Raw genomic sequence first — 26,211 nt, 5'->3', positions numbered from 1 at the left:
TGAGCATCGCTTTTGTTTCCATTATAAACTTCCCTTCTAACGAGGAAGGAGGCTTTGAAACACACTCCCTGCTCGGCCCCTGGCTGGGGGACCCTGCCAGCAGCCCCGGACGGGGCGGGAGGAAGCAGAGTCCGGTGTGTGGTAGCACCCGGCTGCCAGCTGGATGTTGCGGCCCCTTTTCTCTCCGGACACCCGCTGGCAGCCATCCTGCTCTCATAATGCAACCGAACCGGCAGCGCACGGCTTGCTCAGGGTCAGGGAGCCCTTTATCAGCACCAAAATGTAGCCTATGGCGGGGATGCGGAAGATAAGGAGCGTGGGACGAGCATCCCGCCTGGGCGAGGGCGTTGCGGTGGATTCCTGTTCTCCCGGGAGGAGTCGGGAGAGACCGGCAGGCTGGGAAAGGCGATGCGGGGCTCCCCGCAGGGTGTTGATCCCCAGCATGCAGTAACTCCCCCAGGACAGTGCCCGCGGGGAGGCACCCAGGACCCCTCGCGTCCCACTACCATCCCCATCTTCATCCCAGGGCGAAGAGGTGCTGGGGCCCCGGGCAGCACAGCCCAGCCCACGCCGGCCACCCCGCTGATGAGGTTGGAGGGTTTTAGGTTAGAGGGCTTGGCTTTGTTTGCAAATGCTCCAGCTCCCGGCTGAAAAGAAGGGCAGATGGTCTCCGAGATAAGAGACCGAGGGGATTGCTCTCTCTTTCCTCCGCCATGACTCACAGCTGCCAACCTCTGCCCTCGGCCGCCCCGACGCAAGCGGGGAAGGGGGTGACAGGGGGAGAAAGGTCCTGGGGTGGGAGAGCGGGGCTGGTCCTGCGGGGTGGGATGCGGGGAGGATGTTACCGGAGTGAAAAGCAAGCCCAGAAATAGCAAACGCAGTTACACAAGGCGCCGGTTGCCATGGGATCTTCACAACCAAAAATGACGGGGCTCTGGCAAATACAAGAACGGGCCCTTTCATGTGTTTCTATGGGAAGTCAGCGCCTCGCTGCAGCCTCCCGAGCTGGAGCCTTTCCCAGGGCAGGAAGGATTCGGGGACGCCGGTTGCGGCACTGGCACTGTGCAGGCGGCAGGGAGACCCCCGGCAAAGTCCCGGGCAGACCCTTGCTTGGGTCTGGGATGCTTTTTCCTGGTGCAAATGTCAGAGGGTCGCTTGGCACCAACTCGGCAGCCAGCCTGAGTGACGGCACAGCCATGAGCAGGTTCGGCAGCGACCAACTTCTGCTTAGGCAAAGGACTGGAAAGATCCCCTTGGCCACCACGCGACCCCACTCTTCCTCCTGCCTGCCCGGCCCCAGCCGGCCCTCGTCCCCGCAGAAATCCCCCGGCATGAAGCTCGGCGGATTTTCCTTCTGCAGCTGAGGACAGCCTCGCTCGGCACCTGCGGTCCCCCCCAGCCCTTTTGCCCCATCCCCTCGTGGGCTGCGCAGCCGGAGCATCACTTGCCCCAGGGACCGGGCAGGTGGCCACGTCCTGGTGCTGCACTGCAGGGCCCGGGAAAGCCGAACGGCAGGCAGGCACGGCTGGTGGACACGGCGGCACGGGCAGCACGGCAGAGGCAGACCCCAGACCCTAACCTGCGGCTACTATTTTTAGCTGAGGGCTGTTTGCAAGGGCCATTCCCGTGCCGGAGCTGCCGTGGTGGCAGAAGCCATTACCGTCCATCCCTGCATACAGCACAGCCTGGCCCCACACTCTCCCTGCTGGAATTCTCTCCCCAGAGAGATCTAATTAGCTAATTCCTTTGCTATTTATAAATCAATATGGAAATCCCTCTGCTTTATTCCCAGCGCCGTTGGTTGCCCTGGCTGGGCCCCCGCTAACTCGGTTAAAATCCTTGAGCAGATGATCAGAGGCTTGTGAATGGCTCTAGATACATGAATAAATAATTGCGTTAATTCTTCGTTAAGGGCTGGGGGAATACAGCGGGTGCCAGGAGCAGGGCAAGGGGCTGGGGACTGCTCCCTCCTGCCCCACTCCAACCCCCTGGCGCAGGGGCTGCGCTCGCCGCTCTGCCTTGCAGCCTGTCAGCGCTTAACACCTAATAAATTAATAATCAGCACGCAGTTTAAGTAGGTCTGGAAAGTGGAAAATAACATTCGCAAAGATCTTGCATCCCTGAGGCCTTTTAGGCAGGAGCAGCGCGCAGAGAGGCAGACAGATTTGGCTGCCTGTCCATCTGCTAGAGGAGCAGACAGACCTGTAATCTGTCCGTCTGCCTGCACCCTGAAAATCCCCATCGCTTCCCGACCAGCCAAAGCACCGGGAGCCAGCAGAGAGCCCGCACGGAGCCGGAGCATCCTCTGCCCCGCTCCAGTTCCCTGCCCAACACCTGGGGACGGAGGAGCCCGACCCACGGCCGAGGCAGCAGTGGAGGGATGGGACCCATGGCAAGCGGGCTGGTGGTCACATTGGTTTCCACTGGGAGAGTTTGGGTTGGTGTTCGGTTTATGCTGGGAACCCACCGCCGTGCGCAGCAGCCGGCTTCTGCCCTCCACTCGCTCTCCCGGTGTAACCACACCTGCCCCGGCGCCTGCGCGGCAGCACTGTCTGCTCTGTGCCACCAACACCCCCTGCGCCACGCAGAAGAGGGAAACAGCCTCTTCCCAGATTGAGAGCTGGAACAACCGGCCGTGGCTTTGCCCGGGGGGGAGCCACGCTCACCCTGCGGAGCGCCGGGGCTCCGGCACCAGTGGCAGCTGCCGGTGTGGCCGCACCAAGCACCACTCCCGAACCAGCTGAGCCCTTCTGGTGCTGCTGCCATCAGCGCAGGCAGGACAGACATCTGCAGCGGAGCCAGGCCTTGGAAGAGGAGGCACGCTCGGGAATGCACAGGGGAACATGTCTATTTATAAACACATCCCTTACGCAGCGCTGCAGAAGAGGGTTTTCAAGAAAAGCCGGGATCAAGAGAGATGTGGCAACTGGGGATTCCTCGGAGGTGAAAGCCACTAGAAAACTGCATGCGAGGTTTCCTGCATCGCCTCTGATGGTGATGGGGGGCTGCCCCCCCCCCAGTAGGTCTGCATCTTGACCTGTCTAATCCCGCTAAAGTTTGCCCTTTAGAGACATCACATCTGCCTGCCATCACTCCAGCGCTGCCCGCCGATCGCTGTGGCAGGGGAGCAGCGGGGTGTAAAGCACTTTCTCCCCTCCAGCAAAACATGGAAGAGACCTGGGCTTTGCATGGGGGTTGGCAGACCCGGGGGGGCCGAGCCGAGCAGCCCCGGCTGAGCCAGCGGCACAGAGCATGGCAGCAGCACCGCAGCCACCCTGCCAGCCCCAGCCCGATAAATCCCCTCCTGAATAAGCAAGCCCGGCCACTCATCCAGCCCATCGCTGAAGAAAACATCTTTCCAGCAAGCAGCCTGTTTCACAGCACGGGGTACACATTTACATCCCCAACCCAACAGACAGACAAAGCCACACCGGGGCTGCCACCGTCACCCCAAAGGCTGCACCCCCAGAGCCCCCTCCCAGCTCACAGTACCCGCAGCGGGATGGTGCAGATGGGTGGTGGGCTGCCGGTGCTGCCGACCTTAGCGGTTCCCCTGTGGCTTTGGTACAGGAGGACGGGAGCGCCTCGGGGCTGTTGCATGGATGCACGGTCTCGGACGGGCGCTGCGAAAGCCGGTGCTCGCTCAGGTTTGCTCGGCACGGCCAAAACGTGCTCTTGCTGCGGTGGTGGGGCAGCATGGTGGGATGGGGTGGGTCGGGATGGGATGAGACAACAGCATGAGGACTCTGCGTTCCTGCAGAGAAGAGCCAGGACAAAATGAACCTCAGCAGACAGCAAATCACTCCCAGAAGGTGGGGAGAAAAGTGTGGGGTTGGCACAGACGCTGCCCGACGCTGGATGGCTGCTGGGGCAGAGGGAAGGGCTCGCCAGCAGCGGCTCTGCCGGGTTTTGCTCCCCAGCAGGTAATGGTTGGGGACACTGGCCTGGAGCTCGCACTCGGGAACAAGTGGCAGAAGACAGAGCGTGTTTACTGACTAATTCACTACACTTGCTTAGACCGTTTGTCTTCCCAAAGCAAACAGCCTCGCTACGCTCTGAAAAGCGCGTGCTTTTAGATGGGGTACATCCTCCACGGCTCCTTTGCAGCCCTGACGACTGCTCGGGCGACTCTCGATCTTGCAGGCGGCCGAAGGCACGGGCGGACGGACCGGCAGCAGCCCGGCAGCCATTCAAAGGCTTTATCAACTGGCAACCAAAAGTCAATAAGGAAGATGCCGCCTGTTTTAATTAACAGAGAAATTTCACTCTAACGGGGGTGAGATGATGTGTGCCGGGGGGGAGGGAGGACAGAGACAAAACATGACCTTGTTGGCGGAGCGCACACAGCGGCACATTGTTTTCCCCTCGGAGACGCTGGCCTTGATCCTGCGCGGGCTCTGCGGCGCAGCTGGGTGCTGGGACCTGGGGGGGGCTCGCCTGCCCGCGGCAGCTCCGGGGCAGGTTTGGCAGGAGCGGGGTGCAGGGTGCCTGGAAGGTGCTGGGGCCACGGGGCTCAGGACACGGCACTCAGGAGCGTGGCCCACTGCGGCTGCCGGCGGGGTGCGGGCTGGCCAGGGAACGCTGGTGGCTTGGACAGGCACAAAAGGGTCTCGATTTTGGGAGCCCCCAGTGAAATCAGCTGTGCCTGGGTGCCAAGGGAGTGAGTCCCCTGCGGCCACTGCTGGCTTCACACTGCGGTGAGGCTGTGGCCGGCGGCCCTGGCAGCACGGGGAAACTGCAGGCCCCTCGCCAGCATTAGCATCCACTTTCGTTTAGTCCCTTTTTCGTTTCTCCTGAGCTCTCCTTTTCTTGGAAAGCAGAGAGGAGGAAGATGCAGAGGGGAAAAACCTACCGGTCTGCATGCCAGGGAGCAGAGCGAGGCAGGGAACCGGGGTGTGACCCATGGCACAACGTGTCCCCCACAGCAGGACCCTCCGGGAACTGATGGGGCTGGGGTGAACGGTACCCTGGGGTAAGCAGTACCCTGGGGTGAGGAGACTGAGGCAAGCTGCACCGTGACACTGTCCTGGGGGTGATGGGGCTGGGACGAGTGGTGCCATAGGACCCTCCCAGGGGTGGCTGGGGTGGGGTGAGCAGCACCCCAGGGGTGATGGGGCTGGGGGCAGAGGCACCCCAGGGGTGACAGGGCTGGGATGAGCAGCACCCCAGGGGTCAGGGGGCTGGGGGCAGAGGCACCCCAGGGGTGACGGGGCTGGGATGAGCAGCACCCCAGGGGTGAGGGGGCTGGGGGGGAGCAGCGCCCCGCTCCCCTTCCCCACCGCCTGCCCGCTGCCCGGCCTCGCCCCGCCCGGGGCTGCCCCGGCCCCCGAGGGCTCACAGCCGGGGCCGGGGAGCTGCGGCCGTCAGTACCCCCCGTCCCCGCCGGGGCGGTGGCTCCATCCCCGTCCCCCGCCCCCGGGGCGGGCTCGGCGGCGGCCCGCCCCCGCCCCGCGCCTTATTACCGGGGCGGCGGGGGGCTCTTACCCACTCCCTCTCGGCGCCGCTCGCCAGCCGAGCGCAGCCGCCGCGGCGGGGTCCGCCCGACGTGCCGCACCATGGGCAGCCAGGGCTCCAAGGCGGCCAAGGCGGAGGGCACCGCCCCGCCGGCCAGCCACGCCGCCGCCACCACCGAGCCCGCCAAGGCCAACGGGCAGGTAGGTACCGGAGGGACACCGGGGAGCCGGGCCGTGCGCCCCGCCGGGGCGGGCGGGCAGACAATAGGCGGCTGCGGCGGCAGCTCGGCGGGGAAGGGGGCGGGGGGGGGGGAAGGCGGGCGGTGGCGGCCCGGGGGACCCTCCTGCCCGGCGGGCACCGAGCGATGCGGCACCGCCCGCGCCGCGCCCCGGGCTCCCTCCCGGCACCGGGCGGGGGCTCCGTCCGCCGCCTCGCCCCGGTACCGGGCGTGGAGCGCGGGCGCCGCCCGGTGGCAGCGCACTGAACCCCCCCCTCAGTGCACCCCCTCGCCCAGGCTCGGTGCAACCCCCCCCCCCCCCCTCCGCCATGCCTGCTGCACCCCCTTTCCCCGGCTGGGTGCCCCCGTCCCAGCTGGGTGCGGGCTTTGGGGAGGGGGTGCCGAGTCCCGGCTGTGCCTAACCCGGTGCTCCGCTCCCCCCCCGCCTTCCCCCCCCCCCCCCCCCCCCCCCCCCCCCCCCCCCCCCCCAGGAGAACGGCCATTTGAGGCTCAACGGGGACATGACACCCAAGGCGGGCGGCGAGGTGGCACCCCTGAACGGGAACGGCTCGGCTGAACCCCTCAAGGAGGAGAGCAAGGGCGAGCCGGGCGGCGGGGACGCCATCGAGCCCGCTCCCCCCGCCGAAGGGGGGGATGCTAAACCCGAAGGTGCCGCGGCCCCCAAGGACACCCCCAAGAAGAAGAAGAAGTTCTCGTTCAAGAAGTCGTTCAAGCTGAGCGGGATCTCGTTTAGGAAGAACAAGAAAGAAGCTGGGGACTCCTCTGGGTCCTCTCCCACGGAGGACCAAGGCAAGGCAGAGGCCAAGGGAGAGGAGAACCCCGCTTGCTCGGCCAGCGGGACGGAGCCGTCGGCTCCCCCCGAGGAGGGGACAGCGGAGGAGCCAGGCAACCCTGGGGAGAGCAGTCCTGCTGCGGAGGGGCAGCAGGGAGCGGAGCCCAAGAGGGAGGATGCAGAAGCAGGGGGAAGCAAGGAGGAAGAGAAGCAGCAGCCAGGGGAAAGCCACGGGGATACAGCCAAACCAGAGGAGCCCTCAAACCCTGCGGGGCCTGAGCCTACAACAACTCCGCCGGCGGCGGAGCAGAAGGAAGACTAGAGCCCACTTGGCATCGTCCTAACTTAAGACTCTTACGCCATCCTCTCCATCCCGGTAACACCACGGACTCGCTGCCTTGCCCACACACCTCCCTAGGTCCCACCTAGAACTGACAACGCTTTCTAAAACCGACACACACACCCCCCCTCACCCCCCAAGTTATTTCTTCCCCTCCCTGTTAGAAAGCTGGTTTGGATTCCCACCACTGCCACCACAACTTGGAGTAGTTTTACCTGAATCCTTTAAAACTGTGGAGGAAGACTATCCTGGACATAACTGGAATTTACAGTTTGTAAGAACCCAGATCTCACATCCCGCTCTGGTATCTCTGCTGGCCTCCTGACTGTCCCCACTCTCCTCCCGGCAGCCTTCGAAGCCCAGCAAGCCAGTGACTGTTCAATGGATTCTTTTTTTTTTTTCTCAGTTTACATTCCTGGTTCTGACTTCATTTAAAGTATTTTGTGCTTTTTATAGAAATCAATGGTTTAAAAGCTAATCTGGTTAGTTTTTTATAATGTCTTACTATTGGCTTAAAACCATAAAGCTTGTAAGTCCGCTGTGTTTAATTCTGCTTCTAAGGGATAACTTTTAGGGTGTGGGGTGGAGGGAGGGGGCCTGCCAGCTGTATAATGTGAAGCAACATTGTTTTCTCTGTAAATAATTTTTTAATGGCCAAAACACTTGATTTGCAATTTTCTAACTTCTAAAAAAAAAAAAAGCTGTATGGGCTTTCTTGTAACATTTGAAAGGAATAAATGGTGACCCCTTTATGGGTGAGCTTGAGTCCTTCTTGTCCTGGATGCCAGACAAGGGCCAGGGAAGATAGCAGTTGCTTATTTAGTTCAACAGCTGCTGCATTTAATCACTCCAGCCCTGGCTCTGCTCGCAGTTAATTGACTTGCAGCAGATGTAGAGCTACAGCCACAAAGGACTTTCTCACACAAGCCTCTTGTCGCTACCTTAGGATCACTGTTCAGCTGGCTGCTCAGTACCTGTTTTCTTAGATCTAACCCATTTTTTCCTGGTGGGGAGGGGAAGAAAAGAAAAGTGTTTTCTTATAAGGAGGGGCCCAGGAGGGCTACTGGGTGAAAATCCCATTTTAAGCTTGGGTTCTTCAATTATAAATTTTTTTTTTAGTGGCTTTAGAATAGGATTGGCTCCCCTTTCCTGAAAAGCTAGAGCACAAGAACTATGCACTGGGAGCAAAGATTTACTTCCAAAGAGAAAATGAAGGCACAATGGGTGCCTCTATCATTTCTCCTGTTATCTGCACAGGGATAGAGGTGATTTTTTCCTGAGACAGGCGTGCAGCAGAAGGAAGGAGCGCTGCTCCTCTCCAGCAGCTCAGAGCCTGAAGGCTACAGCCTCCATAAGAGCTCCTTCCGCCAGCTTAGGCTGCAGCAGCAGCGCACAGCTCCTCCATTTAATGGCCTGCTCCTAATTCCCATCTAATCGCCTGCCCCTGCTGTTTTGGCTGGCAAAGAAGATGGAGAAAAGCAAGGACCATTGTTTGCCCAACTGGCACCACCCTGGCGAGGCAGGGCCTGGGGCAAGGCCCGTCACTGCTCTTCTGTAGCCCTTGAGGTAGGTGGAAATGGCCAAAACTCTTAGTTTTATGCAGCACATCCTCCTAGCAATAGCGGGAAGCTAAAGCAAGTGACCTGCTTCCAAATGCAGCAGGGTATTTATCCCTATTCATGGGGGGGAGCAAAAAAAGGGGTATTTTAAATGTAGGCGCTGTGGTCTGCAAATAATTTCTAAGATTGCTCACGGTCTGTCATGCGAGACACAGCTGCATTGTGCCCCAGCCGAGATCCGGGGCTCAGTGCATCTGCCAGGGAGCTGCCGTACAGCATCGCGGCAGCCATTTTAAGAAACACTGGAAGAGAGAAGGACTGCAGTTGCACATTGGCATGCGTGATCTGGCAGGGGTAACTTGAATTGTACGGTTGCTTTTGTTCAAGGAGGAGAGGATTTTAATTGTCTGCTATGGTGAAAAGGATAACTAAGTTTCCTGGAGTATTACCACAGCAATGAAAGTCAACTGTGCCACACAAAGCTTTTTCTTAGCTACATAAGCAGCAGATTTGGCTTATGAACCTTTTGTGTCCATTTCAAGCGCGATCACCACTCAGTTGCAGAATTAACCTGCTCCTAATTAACCTGCTCCTAATTAAAGAAATTTTTTTCACTTGAATACCAGATAAAATCCACTGAAGTTCATCCAAAAGATACTCCCTTCCCATAACTTATTATTCCTTTTCTAGATTAGCATTGCTTTCAGAGCATCAGCTGCATGAAGTACTGTAACTCCAAACAAACCGCAGACCCAATTAGCATCAGCAATGTTGCTGGATGAGAACCCAGCTGTAATTTAGGAGAGAGACAGAAAAACCACCCCAGTGACCCTTAGTAGAAAAGTTGTGAGCAAACAAAACCCATGGTATTTTGACTTACCTTTTCTGGAGAGAAGGGTCATGAGGAGAATTTCGAGGCTATTTTATAAAACACAGGGGAAAAGAAAAAGAAACAACAAACATCTACAAAAGGAACTAAAGCAATCTTTCACATGCAGCGTAGAGTATGTTCCAAACAAAATGCTTTGGTGGATGGCATTTAAACCAACACATCTAGCTCTCTTCCTGAAAGAGGAGGGAAAGTAATCGTGCCTCGCCTCACCTTTCTTTCCAAAGCCCTATTACAGCTGTCATCTTTTGTTGTTAGGACCTACATTACATCATGATCACGACCAAGCCGCTGCACCACTTCCAGCAATGGCTCTGAAAACAAACTGAACTCCCACTCTAACAGAGTGTTTCCTCTCAGCAGAAAGCAGTACAAGCTCACACCAACCATAGAAATGTACCAGTTTTATTACAAAGATTCTCAAAATTCAAAATAAAAGCATCTTTAAAAAACCACAATATATTTCCCCCCCAGACACAAAGATACACTGATCTCTCTCGCTTCACATACAAACACTGAAGAGCGGGAGTGACACGTCACTCAGATTCAAAGAGACTAAAAAACTCACGGTGGAAAAGGGAAAAGAAGTATTTAAAAAAATAAAACATTTAAAAAATAACCTGTGTTAAGTTAGCAGCATTATTAGAGTTGAAACCATCAGCAGCGCTCCGTGGGAGGTACAGATCCTCTTATGGACAGAGGAATCCCCCTGAGAAAGGAGAGCAGCGAGTCAAAACTGCCTGCAAAACTTCTGCAAAGCATTTCACCAAAAGCTCATCTAATGATCAGCTGTACAAAACCAGATGCAAAAGAAAGGCCAGTTCTGGTCACAAAAGACCTGTGGGTGTGAGATAATGCATGTGAGTAGGAAGAGGAGTAGTTATAAAAATGTACAGAGCCCCATCTGCTGTTCCCTTATAAAGATAACAGCTCAGACGGCTGATAAAAAGGTTCTCCGTATTTACTGGCCTTGAGAGCAAGAGAGAGGAAAGGTTCGATTTGAAAACATTTGTAACTTCACTTCAGAGAAGAGTTTTTCAGCGAGCGACACACATCAACAAGAGGTTTCAGCCGGGCTCTGTTCGGTCTGGCCTTTAGATGAGTTGGGAATTTCTGCAGTGGTTTCAGCCTAGGACACAGATCCGTACTGAGAAAGCACATTACGGCACGTGTAGCCAAGGGCAGAACAGGCAGGAAAAGCAAAGCAGGCTGCCAAATGGGCAGTAACTCACTTCTCCCCCCAAAGAGGGGCATAGGTATAGAAAAAAGGTATAAAAATTTCATCCCTTCTGTTACTCGAGATGCATAATGCTGCCACACTAACTGGATCTGCAAGATCTTGGAAAATGTTAACCACCACATTAGGGTGATTTTCATTTTGCATTTTCCAGATCTGCACCTGCAGGGCTCTCGGGCTGATTCACTAAAGCGCTTTTCAGATTGCTTTTAAGCTGCTTCATCTCTTTCCACAAGTTTGCTGCAGGGAGGTAGCCAACTCTATTCAAGAACTGCACTATTTGACCCTGAGAAGCGGCACCAGCTTGCAGTTACTTGCCATGGTGGAATCAAACTGAAGACCAAAGGAATAGTCAGTCTCTCACAGGCTTCATTTGGGAACTCATATTCTCCCACCAAAAAAAAAAAAAAAAAAAAGGGGAAAAAAAAAAAAGAAAATTGATGGCCATCTTTCCACCTAACCTGAAATGCAGATACTACTTCTACTTAAATTATTCTTTTCCAAGGATGGTTATTTCAGAGGAGAGAGTAAAGAAAGGAAGTGATTTTTTTTAAAGACACACTAAGGAGGCAGTGGAAGGCAAGAGTGAAACTTCCCAGTCACCAAATCTGGGCAGTGCAGGTCTGTCTACTCTGCAGAATCCTCCCTACCTGCTCCCAGCGGAGTGCAGCAAGGAATAATTTACAGTTCTCAAGTCATTTATATATTTATATAGAAATATATACAGAAACATATATAAAATATAAATCCTGTGGAATGGGAGGCAACCAGAGAAGCTAACCTATGACAACTACGCACTGACAGGTACTGTCCAGCTGCAGCCATCTTAGGTGGATTTCGTCTCTTCCTTCACCCTGTGGAAGCAAGCAGTGAAGAATTCAGTTTCAACAAGCAACTCGGGCTGTGCCCAAGCTTTAATAACAAGCCAGAGTTGCAACCCTAAAAATGGTGCTTGTATGGCCCATCTTCATCTAAAACCTGTAACATGTTACTGAATGAAGGCACAGTATCTTTAAGCCCTTTTCACCGAGGGCTCTGCTCTCACGGCGCTTTGTCAGGTGTGCTGTTCTACTCATGCAAACTTCTTCCCGTTAAGAGCCCGTGACAAAGCCAACCAAACTACCACGTCTCTCCTCCAACCCCTCAACTTGTGCAGCATCCCACTGGGGGCATGGGTAGATGGACAAGGAAGTACAGGCACAGCCATTTAATTGCCGTGCCAGGAGACAGGGCTCACCCTTTGGGTTCTGCTTTCTCCTCTTTTGCTTTTTCCTCTTCTTTCTCATCTAGGGAAAAAAAAAAAAAAAAAAAACAAAACCACAGAGTAGTGCAGTAGGAAAGTACATGCCAGGCAAAGTTCCACAGAGCTGGGAGGGCTTCTAGTCCTAGCTCTCATGCTTACCTTTCTTCTCCTCTTCCTCCTTTTCCTCTTCTGTTTTCACACGCTTAGCTTTCTTAAAGTTGGCAACATTTTTGCGCCCTCCTTCCCCTTCATCTTCCGAGTCAGAGAATTCTTCATCACAGGATATTCTCTTATCAGAATTGCGGACTGAGTGCGAAGAGGACAAGAGATTGTTTCAGCAGATTTAGAAGTCAGGAGACACCAAGCACTAACTTCTCCAAGTACATCTACACACTGGAATGAACTAACGAGCCTACGTAAGTCAGAATTAGGCCACAATAAAAACACTTTATCTTTCTACCTGCTGTATCTTTTAACTCATCACTCCTAACCGCTCATGCCTAAGATCCAAGATCACATGTACGACTTGGATTAGGTACAGTGTGATGTCTAGACTTGACAGCATAAGCAGGTTAACCAACCTCACACTCAGAAAATCTGTCTGCCAGATCTAAAGGCCATCAGCCAATCTGGATATAAACTAGCATTTTCACTGTGGAAGACAACTTCTGGGATCAAACCTGACAGTCTCCCAGAAAGTATTCTGTCATAGCACCTACATCACAGGAACTGTTTAAATTCTCACATTAAAGCCTAGGTTCTCCCATTATGGAAATCATCTGGCAAAAGTGCCACTTCTCCAAGGGAAAATAAATCTATCAGCCCTGCAGTGCTTAGCATCATTGCTTTAGCTTACAAAATCAATCAGAAAGGTGGGAACAGATTCAAACTGAAGGACTCCAGAATAGAGATTTATCTAAATCATATATCCTCCTCTCTTTACTAAGGTAACTCAGTTTAGAGCCTGCATGCTTCTCCAGCTAACTGATCCTGTTCAGCTTTGGCACCCACAGGCTCTGAACAGCACGCTTCCCAGCCGGGCAATGCAACTATGCAAGAGACAAGCACATACTTGAAATGCGTTTCTCAGGATCTTCCTCCTCTTCATCTCCACTGTCTTCCTGAACAGCATCTTCAGGAATTGGCTGCATCTGGACGCCAGGGGCATGAGGCAGCATGCGCAGATTCTCAAAGAGACGTTGCCTAGAGCCAGCCAGGAAAGAAACACCTCCGTCAGCAAGATGCCGCCCACGGCTGTGATGCCCCCAGTAGAAAGCGTCAGTCTCGCGAAGAGGAGCAAACACTTACTTGATCTTCTCGAGATACTCATTGGTATTCTGGTTAGTCATGTTCGAAGGACTGATGTGGAGCTTAAAGTCTGGTCCAAAGTACTCAAAATAGTCGTTATATGGAAGTTCTGCAAGCAAGTTAAAAAGGAATAAACACCAAATTACCACTGGACTGGTGACGAAATACCACAAACACACTGTACTTCTACAGAAAAGCACAACTGCGTTTACCTAGGCATAGGAGCCGAAGCTCTCCTAGCCCAAATTCAGATCAAAGCAGACAACTTAGCAACAGTGCAGTCAAAGCTTACTTGGCAGTTAAAGACTATCAGTGCACACAAAAGTTTTCAGTAGAAGGTCATCTCATGTCAGTAAGTTGGCAAGGCTGCTGGGTACCTTCTGCTGGAGGGGAGAGCTACAGGACTTGAATGCAAACAAGACCAGCTACTGCAAATCAGGGAATCCAAAAGCACTTCCACAGTAATAATCAAAAGCTAATGAAACATCTTAGGGTTGCTACCTCTCCCACAGCAACATCATTCCCTGAGCTCTGTTTCTAGAGTGTCATTGTCCCTTAGTCTTGCTTCAAAGGCGCCAGGGGGAGAATTACCATTGGGAATTTCAGTGTCCAAAGCCACAGCAGTCTCATAGGTCCAGCATCTAGCCACGTTGCGGATCGTATAGCCACCTCCTCCCAGCATCAGCATAGGCAAATTAAAACTTTTTACAAACTCCACACACTTGGCATGACCTGCAGCACAAGCAGTGGGGGAAAAGGTCATAGCCTCATGGCATAAGAACAACAAACTTTTCAGTGAAATCTAATTATATCAGTTATGCCAGTTCAACACAGGCACTGTACGGTACTCTTACCTTTGATGGTCAGATTGAAACAACCCAGCCTGTCCCCTGACAGAGAATCTGACCCACACTGCAAGACAACTGCGCTAGGCTGGAACGTCTCCATCACTTTAGATATCACCTAAACAAGAAACCCGTTGTTACACACTCTCCACAGGACAGTGTCACAGCAACACAGTAATGTCCATGTCAGCAAGTGACATGAAGACATCCCTAGTGTTCCCACAGCTGCTGACTCCCCGATATTGGTAACACTGAGGCTCTTACAAGAGAAGCTTACTGACGACAGGCTGCAATTGTCAGGGAGGAATACAGCCCCTGAAGAATCTTATCACAGAAGACTGAATCAATCTCCCCAAAGAACAGCTCCATGAGCCACCCAATGACACAGTATGATCCACAAAGAATCACTCAGCAAAGATGTCTTCACTTACTGGCTTGAATATTGCTTCATAGGACTCATCATCAATTCCGTCCCGGAGGGGATAGTTGACAGCGTAGTACTTGCCTTTGCCTGCACCAATATCCTATTAGAGTGAAAGACAGGAGAGACCACAAGTCACCAAAGAACCAACTGCAACACATAAATTGTGCTCCAAATGAGGAAGGGAAGTCTGGGATTCTATCAGTGTAATCCGAACGTAAGCCTAGGCTCTCACGGACAAATACTGTCCTGGCAGAAGGCAGCAAGAGTCAGCTGACTCCAACAGCAGCTTCTTTGGCATAAGTGGGTGCATTTGGCCCTCAGCGTTCAGAGAAGAAAGATCTACTACCACATGTTGCTCTGAGCACACAGGCTCTCATTTCACTGGCAAAAGCCACTCTCTTACACAGCAATAAAACTGACAGCCAAAATTCTAGTTCCAAACCTGTACACTGCAGAAATGCACACCCCAAAATACCAGTTTGGGCTGACCGTGCAGTTTAGTAACTGAAGGAATCTATTTTTACTTTAAAATAATATATATATTTTTACATTTCCATTATCCCTCTCATACTCAAGTGTTTTATTAAAAAAAATTATTTCATTTATGGTGCAGAGTGGCTACGCCAGGAAAGAATGCTGCAGCTGCACACATGTTCACATCACCAGCACCAAACTCTGGGCAGGGCTGAAAAAATACAACTCACAAGTGATAGACAAGAGAATTTAGATCAGAAAAATGTAATTCCACTAAAAAGCACGTAAAAAAAGGTAAAGAACCTTTCACCCCGCGAACAGCATTCTGGCAACGTCAGAAGTCACAAAGCGAACCACACCTGTATCTAACCTGAAAGAGTGCCACAGTTAACACCACGATTCATTAACATGAACTGACTCATAGGAGGAAACGCCAACAAGATAAACCAACACACACCGAAGTACTCCCTCAAACTTTCACCCAAAAGCTTGCGTGACCAAGCTTAGTTTGCAAGTAGCTACAGATGACCAACATGCCATCTTCAGAGTCACTTTTCTGAGCATAATCCCACCAGAAGGCTGCTAAGAGACTGATATCAAAGCCTTGTTTTTATTACTATACAGGCCATGACCACAGGCCTGTAAGCACCCACTCCAAGAGCCGAGCCAGCTGCCTCACATACACACCTTTGCCCTCAGGAAAAGGATACCACTTTGAGAGCAGGGAAACCCAGGAGAACAGTGATTTTAGTTAAATTAGTATGACAGCAAACAGATGGAAGAGACCAAATTTTAGGGTAATTTTCTGCTAAGCCTTCATTCTCACCCGTAGGTCCCCTGTTCCTGGGAAGTATTCTCCATACTTATGAAAGGACACGGTCATGACACGGTCTGTGGTATAAAAGGCTTCCTCCACGCCATCTCCATGGTGAATATCAATGTCAATATACAGCACTCTCTGGTGATACCTAGGATCAGAAAGGAGTCAAAATACTGCATTTCTTCAGAGCAGAAACTGCCTTCACTAGCAGAGCAAATGGGAGGAGAGCAAGGAATTTGGTGCTAATCCCCAGGCTGCACAGCTACCAGGCAGCTCTCTCTCCGGAGTCCACAAGCAAAAGAGCTGCAGGGAACAGACATGTGCCTTGGTCAGCAGTGGAACAGAACCACAGAGGAAAATAAAGTGGCTTTTGCTGCTGCAACTGATCTTTGAAGGCAGACTCAGTTTATTCAGATTCAGCCAATAGACTGCATTTTTATATCCAAGCCTCCCATTGAGGTTTGCCTTGAGCCAAAAGCTGTTAGATATTACAGCTGTGCCCCCTTTTCCAGGGTGTGTGGTAGAGACAAGGGCCTAAGAGCAACCGCACAACGCTCCAAGCCTTCTGCCTCCTCCATAGTGCCACTGTTAGACTGTTACCCTTCGGAGAGAGGGTACCGCATCCCAAAAGATAGCTGATTAAGCCCTCCTGGGAAAACACAGCTAAAAAAAGGCAACAAAAAGAAAAGACTGGGAAGAAAGCGCTAAGGACTCAGAGGACATGCAGCAGAACGGACAAACAAAAGGGGTAAGTAGTACTGCCCGTACTTTAGGAGCTCCAAGATAGCTAAGACGATATCGTTGACATAACAGAAGCCAGAAGCCTCTGACTTCTTAGCGTGGTGAAGGCCTCCCGCCCAGTTCACAGCAATATCTGTCTGTTGCTTGTTCAGCTTCACAGCACTGGCTGTTGGGAGAATTACAAAAAGTTAGCACGAGAGCAAAGGCCCCATGACAGAGACCGAGGGGTAAAGTACTGGTCCCTTACGATCACATCACTGCTTATGTGTGCGTTTGGGTACTTTACAAAGCACAAGCCCAAGGGTTTAACACTGGATGTCTCGACAAACTAACAAAGGGCAAGGGAAGAGAAACGCAGGCTCTCTTTTGTCTGCACACACTTTTCACCGCTTCCCACTTTTGCCTCAGAGCACGAGATCTGCACAAACAAGCCCACAGCACTCTAGCTGGGGTCACAGATGAAGACACTCTAGATTTCTCAGTGCCCCGAACAAAAGATTTTAATGAAAGGTTTTATCCAACATATATTTAGGTCATTCACTGAATATTCATTTAGGCAAAGGAAGTTCTCCTTCCCCAGCCCCTTCATAAACTTTCTGCAAGTCTCCCAGGACCAAAACAAATTATATATTCTGTGCAATCTACAGCCGTGGGACAAGAGAGCATAGAGCTACTTCAAAAAATGCTGCAGTCAGTACTTGTACATACTGCTGAACGACATTACAGGAAATAAAGACTTCTAGGTGTCATTGTGGGAGTAGCAGCCACAAAGCTTTAACGCCTATGCACAGTAACACAGTTCCGCAATACCAGTCTTTCTGCAACAAAGTATTTGAAAATAGTGAAAGTATTTTAAATGTTCCAGCTTTCAGGGAGCTTACTGAAACCTTTCAGGTTCTATTTTGCCTCATGGCCAGAGACAGTGGCTTTTTGTTAAAAACAACAGGTAAAGTAACCCTGTTCTTTCCTTTCCAGGTTATGCCTGCCCAGAGCAAGGTTTTTACAACTTTTTTTTTCCGTAAAGCTCACGCTGATTTTTTTATTAAACCCCTGTTCCTGCTGCGGTTTTGTTTTAACTCCATCACTGGCAATGTTGTTATACCACTTACAGAGTCCTTCACATATTCAGTGCAGTAATCCGGACTAGTGAAGATATGCTTAACAAATGTAGAGAGATCTGTCGATATGCAAGGCTTGAACTCTCACATGGGAAGAAATCTGGATCTAATTATTAAGGAAATCAGAAATAGGTTCACAAGGCTTCCCTACCACCACCTACAACAATTTATTTCCTAGACAGAACCACATTACATATATCTGCTTAAGAGAAAAAAAAAAAAAAAAAAAAAAGAACATACGACTTGTGAGCTTACCAACTGAGCCTCCAGCAGAGAGCTGACAGAACTCAAATAACCCATCAAACACAGGGCAGTCTTCCCCAACATTAACTTGAAAAGAATACAAAAGAGTTAGTAAGACAAAACTACAAATATATGGCAAAGCTTATACCACCACTCTGATTTAAAAAGCTAACCAGATAAGCGATAGAAAGTTTCAAACGACAAAATACCACGCACAAATAATAAAACATTAACATAATCAACCTGAGGATTGCCTGGTGAGGCAAAAAGGTTGTTGCTGTAGGGAAGATGCTCCTGACTTGTAAGAAAACAGGAAAGCAGGTCCCAGGAGCTCTGGCGAGAGCGGCACGCCATCTACCGGGGTGCGCTACGAGGGATCCCGAAACCAGTCAATCACGTCGGAAAATGAGTGGGCAGAGAGGAGATGCTATCAATAAGAGCTGTGTAATACCGATACACGTCCTCAGCAGCAACGCAAGCGGTGCTCGTTGAGGCGGCACATTTACAGTATTCTGCTCTGCTCCGGCAGCACATGCTGGTCACCACGGGCACACGCAGGCTGTGCAAAACGGGGGCCAGCACCCCTCGCTACCCCACACAGGCCATGCTGCAGCCCTGCTGCCCGAGCACCGTGCCTTCTGGGGGGAATAGTGCTGTTTCTGACTACAGAGCTGACAGTGAGCTCCATTACACAACCCCACAGCAAGTGGGAAAGATTTTTGCTCCTGTTTCCTGCTGTACTGCTGACGAGGAGTTCAGAAAGCAAACAGTGCCAGCGCTGCAGGAGAAACTTGGGAGATGGTAGATAGTGGTGTGTACTGGACGAGAAGTTTACATCCACATCTGTTTTGTTACACTTTGTACATTCCTTTTACTTCACATTGGACAGTCAGTTTTTAAGTTCTCAGAAGTACTGTAGTTTTGGCCTGGATAAATTTCTACTGTAAATAGTTCCACGATTAAAAATAAAAACAGTAACAACAGACTTGTATTGAATCTAGATTTTGCAAGATTTGCTTTTACAAACAAGCAAAAAAATCTGTATTTTTGTAACAACATCTGTAGAATGTTTTCTTCTGTGCTTAATGAGAAAGGCACAAACAGCACAGTTCTTGCAGCATTAGAAACTCATCAGCGCACAGTCTCCACAAAGACTGTGTGATAAGGAAGTCTGAATGGTCCCAGTTCGGGACAGGGATCTCTGAAAAGGACAACACCCATCAGGAGATCCAGAAGGAAGCAATTGTTCCCGCTATCCAATTGTTTCAGCAGGGCATGGCAACTGGCAGAGTTTGAATAATCAACTCAAAGGGGTGGCGGAAAGCTTTCCCTGATGAGTGAGAACTTAAGCCATCAATTTCTGCATGCTTCCCATTACAACAAATTAAACTTCTTGCCCTTTAGGTTACAGAGTAGCTTTCCCAAGTCTTCAGGCATGCAACACGGCATTAGCAGAATGAAATCAGAGACTGTTCATTACCCTCACTGCCCTCAGAAGTTTGTGGGCAGCACTGACAGTATTTGAGGGCATCCCTCTGCTATACCTGGCAAAGACAGGAGCTGCTGTGTAAAGAGAAGCCAGTTGGGCTTTTTCCCACCAGGAGACTCAAAGCAGCCAGGACTACTAAGGAGGGATATTAATAACAGGGGTCAATCACTTGACTATAGGCATAAAGCTCTAGTGGAAGATGAGAGGCACAGATGCTCCTTCTTCCTTGCAGTGGGTGGGTGAGAAGCTTCGTATCTGGGAGAGCACAACCAGAGAGAGCCCAGCATTAAAGGTGGAACCATCCTTTTGGAAATCATAGCAGCTATCCTTCCCTCAAAAGGAAAGTTGAAGCACCCAGCAGGCTACAGAGACCTGCCACTGTACTTTGGAGCAGTGACCCTGTCTCCTGTATCCCTAATCTCTGTTCTGAGCCTCCTGTGCTAGTTCTCTAGCTACACAGAGGCCACTATTTTACAGGTCTCGTTGAAGAAAAGCTCTGTCCTCCGCATGTTTAAGATTAATTTTCATATTTTGCCTCCTTCAGGTAAAAATAGTTCTGTGGAAGTACAGTACAGAAAATGTTGACTACCAGAAAGAGCAGAGTGGGTGTTTATGAGCTGTATCTGCTTCAGGGGTAAACAGTTCAGCTTGTGTAAATATGTACTTTGGTATATGTCATTTGGTACATTAAGACATATCATTTACTGCAGGAAGTCTTTCAATGTGTATTACTCATGAACCATATTACCCATTCCTCTTACATGCTCGTGCCTTAATATCTGTCCTCTTGAGCTCATACCAGATTTCAAAGTGCCTCTACTTCAGACTTGAGACCCATACTACTTCTAAATTGGAGATTACACTTACTCCTCATAAATAAACCCCATGGGCTAACAACTGTTTTCTGCTCTTGAGGATTGTGGTGTGCAAGACCAAAATACCGTTTAAACGAACCTTGAGCCTTCCCCACTATTTGTGTATACTTGCTAGAAATCTAGTTTGCCGCAGTCATTGCCAAAAAATATCAGCTCAGAGTTGCAGAGAGACCAAGAAAAGGTTTCTGTAACATTAAAGTCACCATTAAAGAGCCCTTCCATGGACTGGAGAGGTTAGAACAAGCTCACAAAATAAACCTTTCTAACACAAAGTGGACAGGTATTATTGCGCATCTCAACCGTCCCCAGCTTCCAAACTGCCATTGCCCTGAGACTCCTTCAGAGTTACTGCAGATTTTGGACACAATTGATGAGTTGGGGTTTCTCTGTTTGTTTGTTTTAAATTACACAATCCTTTCCCACCTCAATACCTCTGGTTAAAGATAAGCAATAACACAAAGTACATGCAGCTCATAAATGGAGTAGTTCAGTCATCTCTGAGCCAGGAAGGCAATTTAGAAGAGTTTCCATCAAAACACAAGACCAAAAAAAGACAGCCAGGTCGAAGGGTTTTCCTCAGCTCTTTTGGCATATCGGCTTGAGAGAGGGACCCATTTTTAAAATGCTTGATTTACCAGAAAAATCAAAAACAAAGTCAGGAGAAAGACAATTTCCCGTGGTTCTTCCTACTCTTTTTATCACAAACCTCTACAGCTGGCCTAGGATTCCCAGAACCACAAATTTTAACATTGGCAGGAACTACAGCACTACACACATAGCTTACATCTTTGCATCTGCTTGCTGTACTCAGACATGTTATCTGGGCGAATAGATCTCAGAAATTTTATGTAGTCATCACTGTGGTACTTGGTCATTTCTTCTGCATTTGCCTTGTGAGGGCGCTGCAAGGACAAAAAAAAAAGAGCAAGGCTTGTTTTGAAACACATCTCTCTCCCTAATTCCCATTTCCAATCTCAGATTTACTCCCAGGAACAGCAAAAAACTCAAAGCAGCAGCATTAAACAAGAGAAACTTATTTGCAAAGGCAAGAATGCCACTACCAGAGACTGGAATGTATTACATATCTAGACAAAGAAAATATTTAAGTTACAGGGAGAAAAGCAATTTTCCAGTCTCCAAAGCTTATCTGAAGCAAAGAACATCTCACTACAAGCAATCAAAAGAAAGCAGAAATACATCAGCACAACTGTTTATTATTTTTTTTCCTTTCCTCTTTGGCTCGTAAACAGAGAATTTACGAGTCTGAAGCATCAAAATTAAAACCCGACATGTAAACTAAGATCTTTCACATATATTTCTCTTCATGACCAGCCCTACACTTACATATATCTCCATCTTCCTGTAGAGGCCATAGTTCAGCAGTAGGTTGTGGGTCATCCGGATCCTGTGGGGTTTCATTGGATGTCCTTGGCCATAATAGTAGTTTCCAACATCACCTGGGAGCAGAAAGGATTTTGTTACAGCAGGGAAAACTATGAATTCCTTCAAAGAGAATCACAGCGGAGCCACAAGAGCCATCAGGTCATCTGTCATTTTATTTGTCCTTCAGCAGCACATCTGTTCACAGGGGATAGGGTCTCCCATCTTGTTTACGCAGGTATCTCCATGGATTCAGAAAAGTTTATCCTAGACTCAAATAAGACAGACATTTGGAAACTAGGGTATGGTCAGTCAAGGAATTTTTTAATGCCAGTTCTGGGAAAGGCAATCCAGGTAGAGTCTGAGCAACTAACATCACACTGCACAAGTTAAGAGGAGGGAGCTCCAGCCTTCTTGGGCAGGAGGAGCTTTAGGCACCACATTCGTGTGTCCTCACAGCTCTCCAATGTCCTCTCCAGGCGGTTCAGGTCCACTGTGATATCTCACATTTACAGAGCTCACAGGTTTCACTGAGAAATTCAACCACATTCTGAGCAGAAACCCGCACGCCAAGAGGCATGCAAGTTTAATCCCGGCTCAGACAATGACTCATCAGACGGAGCACGTAGCCTCTTTGCCTCCGTTTCTTACTATTTACTTAACAGAAACGAGATACAAAGCAGCTAATTCTGTCAATAAGCAAACACCAGTGCAGCTATAGTTTTACAGCTTCTCAATCATTTTCACTCTTTATTATTGCTTGAAATCCTTCAGAAGAATCCCAGTCCCTACCAAACGTAGACCCATGCAGATGCACCTGACAAGCTATCCTTCACTAACCAGCGTTAGTGAAGTTAGCTTCCTGCAAATATATCCCACGGGTCATCTCCCCACGTGGATTTTCTCCTACCTAGCAAAAGCTGAGCTCATGCTGCACTCTCCCACAGTAGGCACCGCTAACTGGTTTTTTCCCCCTCCTCTCCCAGGGTACTTATTTTCATGAAACTTACAGAAATTTAACTTTCAGATTTCTGCCTCCTGCCTGATTTGGCTGTGAGAGGCACAGACTCAAAAGCTGCCAACAGCCACATGCAGCAGCAGTATCGCACAAGCCTCATTTTCTTGGGAAACCAGACTAAGTTGTTCATGTAGCTGTACAACTCCTGATCAGTTTAGGAAGCAGGAGACCCAATCCGGTCTGGCTGGTGACTCAGTTCAGAGTATTAATATTTCACCTTAACATTCAGGAGAAACTGCTACTTCCTCACAGCACACAGCTGTAGTTTTTCCTCCTGTGGACATGGCCCTGTTTTCAGTCAAAGTAGATGCAAACGGTGCAAATCCCACACCCAAACAACTCTGTTGCTGGAGTTTACCTGGCCGTAGCACTACAGTGAAATGGGGTGTTCTTTGCATGAAGTTATTTTACTGGGGCAACTATCCCTACAGTAAAATCAGGTTAAATCAAGCTTTGGGGAACTCAGCAAGAGATGCTCAAGACCCTATCTAGAAAACACAAGCACAAAACTACATGAAGCTTTAAAAAATCATCATCATCTTCACCTCAGGCTGTCAGCAAAATGCCCTGGGCAAACCCTGACTTCCAGAGCCTGTTCGTGTTCACTCTGCTGAACACATCCCACCATGAGTCCTACAGAGCAGCAGACGAGCTTGTCTGCTCGTGGACGTCAGTGCAGATTACGAGTGTGTGAACTTAACAGATATCTCTTCCTGTCTGCTAGGGTTAAGCAAGTCTCTACATGGGGAGCTAATAAAGGAGAAGTTACTGTTCAAGTTCAAACCCTTGCACACACCCTCAGCACCCCTCAGGATTTCCATGAAGGACCCTTACGTTACCCGATTACCTTTTCCCCAACCTCTGCATCCCACCTAGACCCTTCCCTGCAGCTCAGGTTCCTTCTCCAGCACAGGATGCCTTCCTGCCATCTGAAATGTGTGGCTCAAGGAAGAGACCCGCACGCCATCTGAAACAGTGCCCAGGGACCTCCCTTCAGGGAATTACTGGACTAGATTGTGCTGCTCTAACCTCCCTGCATGGAAAATAAAAGACCCTAACAAACTGGCCTCCCACAACTGCAAATTATGCCTTCCCCGACAATAAAGGCACACTTTCACCCTAGGACACGCTGTGGATGTTTGCCAGCCGCTCGTAAAAGACCAGTGGAAAGAAAGCACTAAAACCTCACCACAGAGTAAATTAGTAAAGGCAACTATAGACAAGAGCGTATAACGCTAACTTCATATAGTTACCATGCAATAAAGACTACAAGGATAGCATCTCTGCTTAGCATTTTCAAACAAAATGACTGGTTATTTCATATTTAAGACATCATCGCATGCCTTTAAAGATTATAGCTTGTTCACAAACTGACAAGCTTCTTTGTGAACATGTTATATTCCAAGGACAGGGATAAGTTTGGACATAGAGACCATTTTTTTCCAACATCCAGGTCGTGCGCGCATGTAGGGCATTCTGGCACTCCCTGCAAGCACTCTAAGTTCAAACTAGGCATTTTAGGGCCCAGGGCTCCATCGTCCCCTTGTACACTTTGATATGACGGGTGTTGCACAGAGATCAGTTGTGTGGTGAAACCAGGCTCAGTTTCACTGCACCCAGAGCTCTAATCCAGACTCCTCCTCGCCCTGCCCTCCTGAAGACACTGGCTGAGTCAGAGACCCCGCAGGACTGTCATTACAGGTTGCAAACCTACCACTTAGATTTACTTTTCAAGAGAAATAAAAGCCCTCACTATATGCCTGACACATACAGCAGTTTAAAAAGAGCCCACTTTACTGCTTGAACACTGAGCACATCCACTTACCAGAAAAAAGTAGCGAGAAAAAGTTTTTATTTGATTTCACAGACTAAAAACCATGACGAAATAGAGAATTGCACAATACCTTTCACAGAGGGTGATCACAGACTCTATCAAAAATGAGCTTGCCCATCACTGAGGCACCAAGCCGTCCCTCCAAAGGGGAGGCGGTGGTGAATGTGCAGAGGCGACGTGACTGTGATTTCTCCCACAGGCTACGGGGTTGAAGTGGGGAAGCCGCACAAGATACCCAGCTTGGGATTTGGCCAGCTCTAACACCCCGTTACTTCCCTACCCCAATGGGATGATTATACAGCCCCAAAGCAGTGCTTCCCCAGCCACATAACAGAAAAAAAAAAGAAAAAAAAAAAAGCCAGTCTACAATCCAGCCAAGTTCAGAGCCAGAACTAAACAATGCTCCTAGACACAGGAACTCCCTACAAACAACCACGCAGTCGGCCTGGCTCCTAACGCCTTCGGATTTGTCCCTTGCTTGACAGCAACACCACTGACCCAAACGGGAGCTTCAAGAGTGCCTCTTCCTCTTAACATGGCTCAAGGAGGCTTCATCTCCCCACAACCCATCCTGTCCCCCAGCACCTCCCCAAGTGTTCTCCATCCTCCCAGAAACCTTCTTCAGCATCTCAGCATGGCTCCCAAAGCCTCTCTCGGCCTCATGCCCCTCTCCCCATCCTGGACCCTTCAGAGCCCTTCCCCACCTCCAAAGTCCCTAGATCTCCATACCTCCCCATCCTATTCTACCCTGCCATCTCCCCCCAATACTGCTTCCCGATCTTTCCCCCCCCTCTTCCCTTTCTCCGCTCCAGGGCTCCTCCATATCCTCCCTATGCCCTCCAGTGTCCCCCATTCCCCCCAACCCCGCTGCAGTGCCCACATAATCCTGCCCCCACCCATGCCCTGATCCCCACGACCCTATTGCTCCCTGCCCCCCCACTGCAGCCCCCAGCCCTCCCCCAGCCCTCAGTGCCCCCAATATCCATCCCTCCAGCCCCCAGTGCAGCTCCCAGGTCCTCCAGTGACCCCTATTACCCCTCCCACCACCCTCAGGGCAGCCCCCAGCCCCACCACATTTCCCAGTGACCCCCCACTACCCTTAGCCCCCCCTCAGAGCAGCCCCCACGTCCTCCAATGATCTCCATTACCCTCCCCAGCTAACCCCTCACCCCCCATCCCCAGTGACCCCCATTACCCCCCACTGCACCCCCCATTACCCCCCCACGGCCTCCCATTGCCCTCCTCAACCCCCGCCCCCTCCCCCACCCCCAGCACCGCCTCCCCTCCCCCCACCCCCGGTGCCCCCTCAGCCCCCCCGGCGCCCCCCGCCCCGGGACCGCCCCCACCCCCCGGCCCAGCGATCCCCGTGGCCAGCCCCGTCAGTGCCCCGCAGCCCCTCACCGTCGTAGTAGTAGCAGACTTTCCGCTTGGTCCCCTGCGTCAGCGCCATTTTCCTGCCTCCCCACAGCGACAGACCCTACCGCCGCCCCGCGCAACCCAACCCGGCCCGGCCCGCCCCGGGGCCCGGGCCCCGCCGCCCCACCTGCCCCGCCCCCGCACGGCTCCCGACCTATCGGGAAGGGGCGCTCCGCCCCCTCCCGTCCGCCGGCCAATAGAAAATCGCGGCGGCGGGAGAGAGCGGGCGCTGGGGTGCTAGCAGGCTAGGCGGAGCGGCGAGGTGCCTGGGCTGTACCACTGCCGCGGGGGCGGGGCTGCGCGGGCTGCACCATCGCTGGGGCGCGGGGGGGGGGGGAGAGGGGGCAAACGGGGAGAGGGTCCAGGTGGGCGGGGCGGAACCATTCGTGGGGAGTGGATGGGGGGAAAACGCCAGGCTGGGCCGAACCATCCCGGGGGGGGGGGGAATACACGCGGTAGAGGCCTCCACCAGCGCCCAGGCCCCGGCCCCGGCT

General features: G+C 51.1%; 2 protein-coding genes across 3 annotated transcripts; one reads left to right on the top strand and one right to left on the bottom strand.

Annotated features, from left to right (window-relative positions):
* Positions 1-5,524: 5,524 nt before the first annotated feature.
* MARCKSL1 (MARCKS like 1) lies at positions 5,525-7,556 on the top strand. The gene is made up of 2 exons (XM_050909749.1): positions 5,525-5,654; positions 6,163-7,556. The coding sequence occupies exons 1-2, from the start codon at positions 5,556-5,558 to the stop codon at positions 6,784-6,786; spliced, it is 723 nt and encodes a 240-aa protein (XP_050765706.1). The 5' UTR covers positions 5,525-5,555; the 3' UTR covers positions 6,787-7,556.
* Positions 7,557-9,641: 2,085 nt separating this feature from the next.
* On the bottom strand, positions 9,642-25,751 carry HDAC1 (histone deacetylase 1). Of its 2 annotated transcripts, XM_050909853.1 has the most exons (15): positions 25,703-25,751; positions 21,414-21,526; positions 20,854-20,971; positions 17,718-17,792; positions 16,372-16,510; positions 15,610-15,751; positions 14,317-14,409; positions 13,895-14,003; positions 13,632-13,772; positions 13,041-13,149; positions 12,805-12,935; positions 11,892-12,038; positions 11,727-11,775; positions 11,271-11,343; positions 9,642-9,961 (listed from the first exon to the last, which is right to left on the bottom strand). In XM_050909853.1, the coding sequence occupies exons 1-14, from the start codon at positions 25,749-25,751 to the stop codon at positions 11,316-11,318; spliced, it is 1,443 nt and encodes a 480-aa protein (XP_050765810.1). In that variant the 3' UTR covers positions 9,642-9,961; positions 11,271-11,315. The 2 variants fall into 2 exon arrangements, with proteins under 2 accessions (XP_050765810.1, XP_050765809.1); XM_050909852.1 differs by lacking the exon at positions 9,642-9,961 and having other exon boundaries at positions 11,177-11,343.
* Positions 25,752-26,211: the final 460 nt, after the last annotated feature.

Source organism: Gymnogyps californianus, chromosome 22 (assembly GCF_018139145.2).
Source record: "Gymnogyps californianus isolate 813 chromosome 22, ASM1813914v2, whole genome shotgun sequence".
In the NCBI taxonomy this organism is placed as follows: domain Eukaryota; kingdom Metazoa; phylum Chordata; class Aves; order Accipitriformes; family Cathartidae; genus Gymnogyps; species Gymnogyps californianus.
The sequence above is the reverse complement of the archived record's forward strand: the minus strand, read 5'-3'. Positions and strand labels throughout refer to the sequence as shown.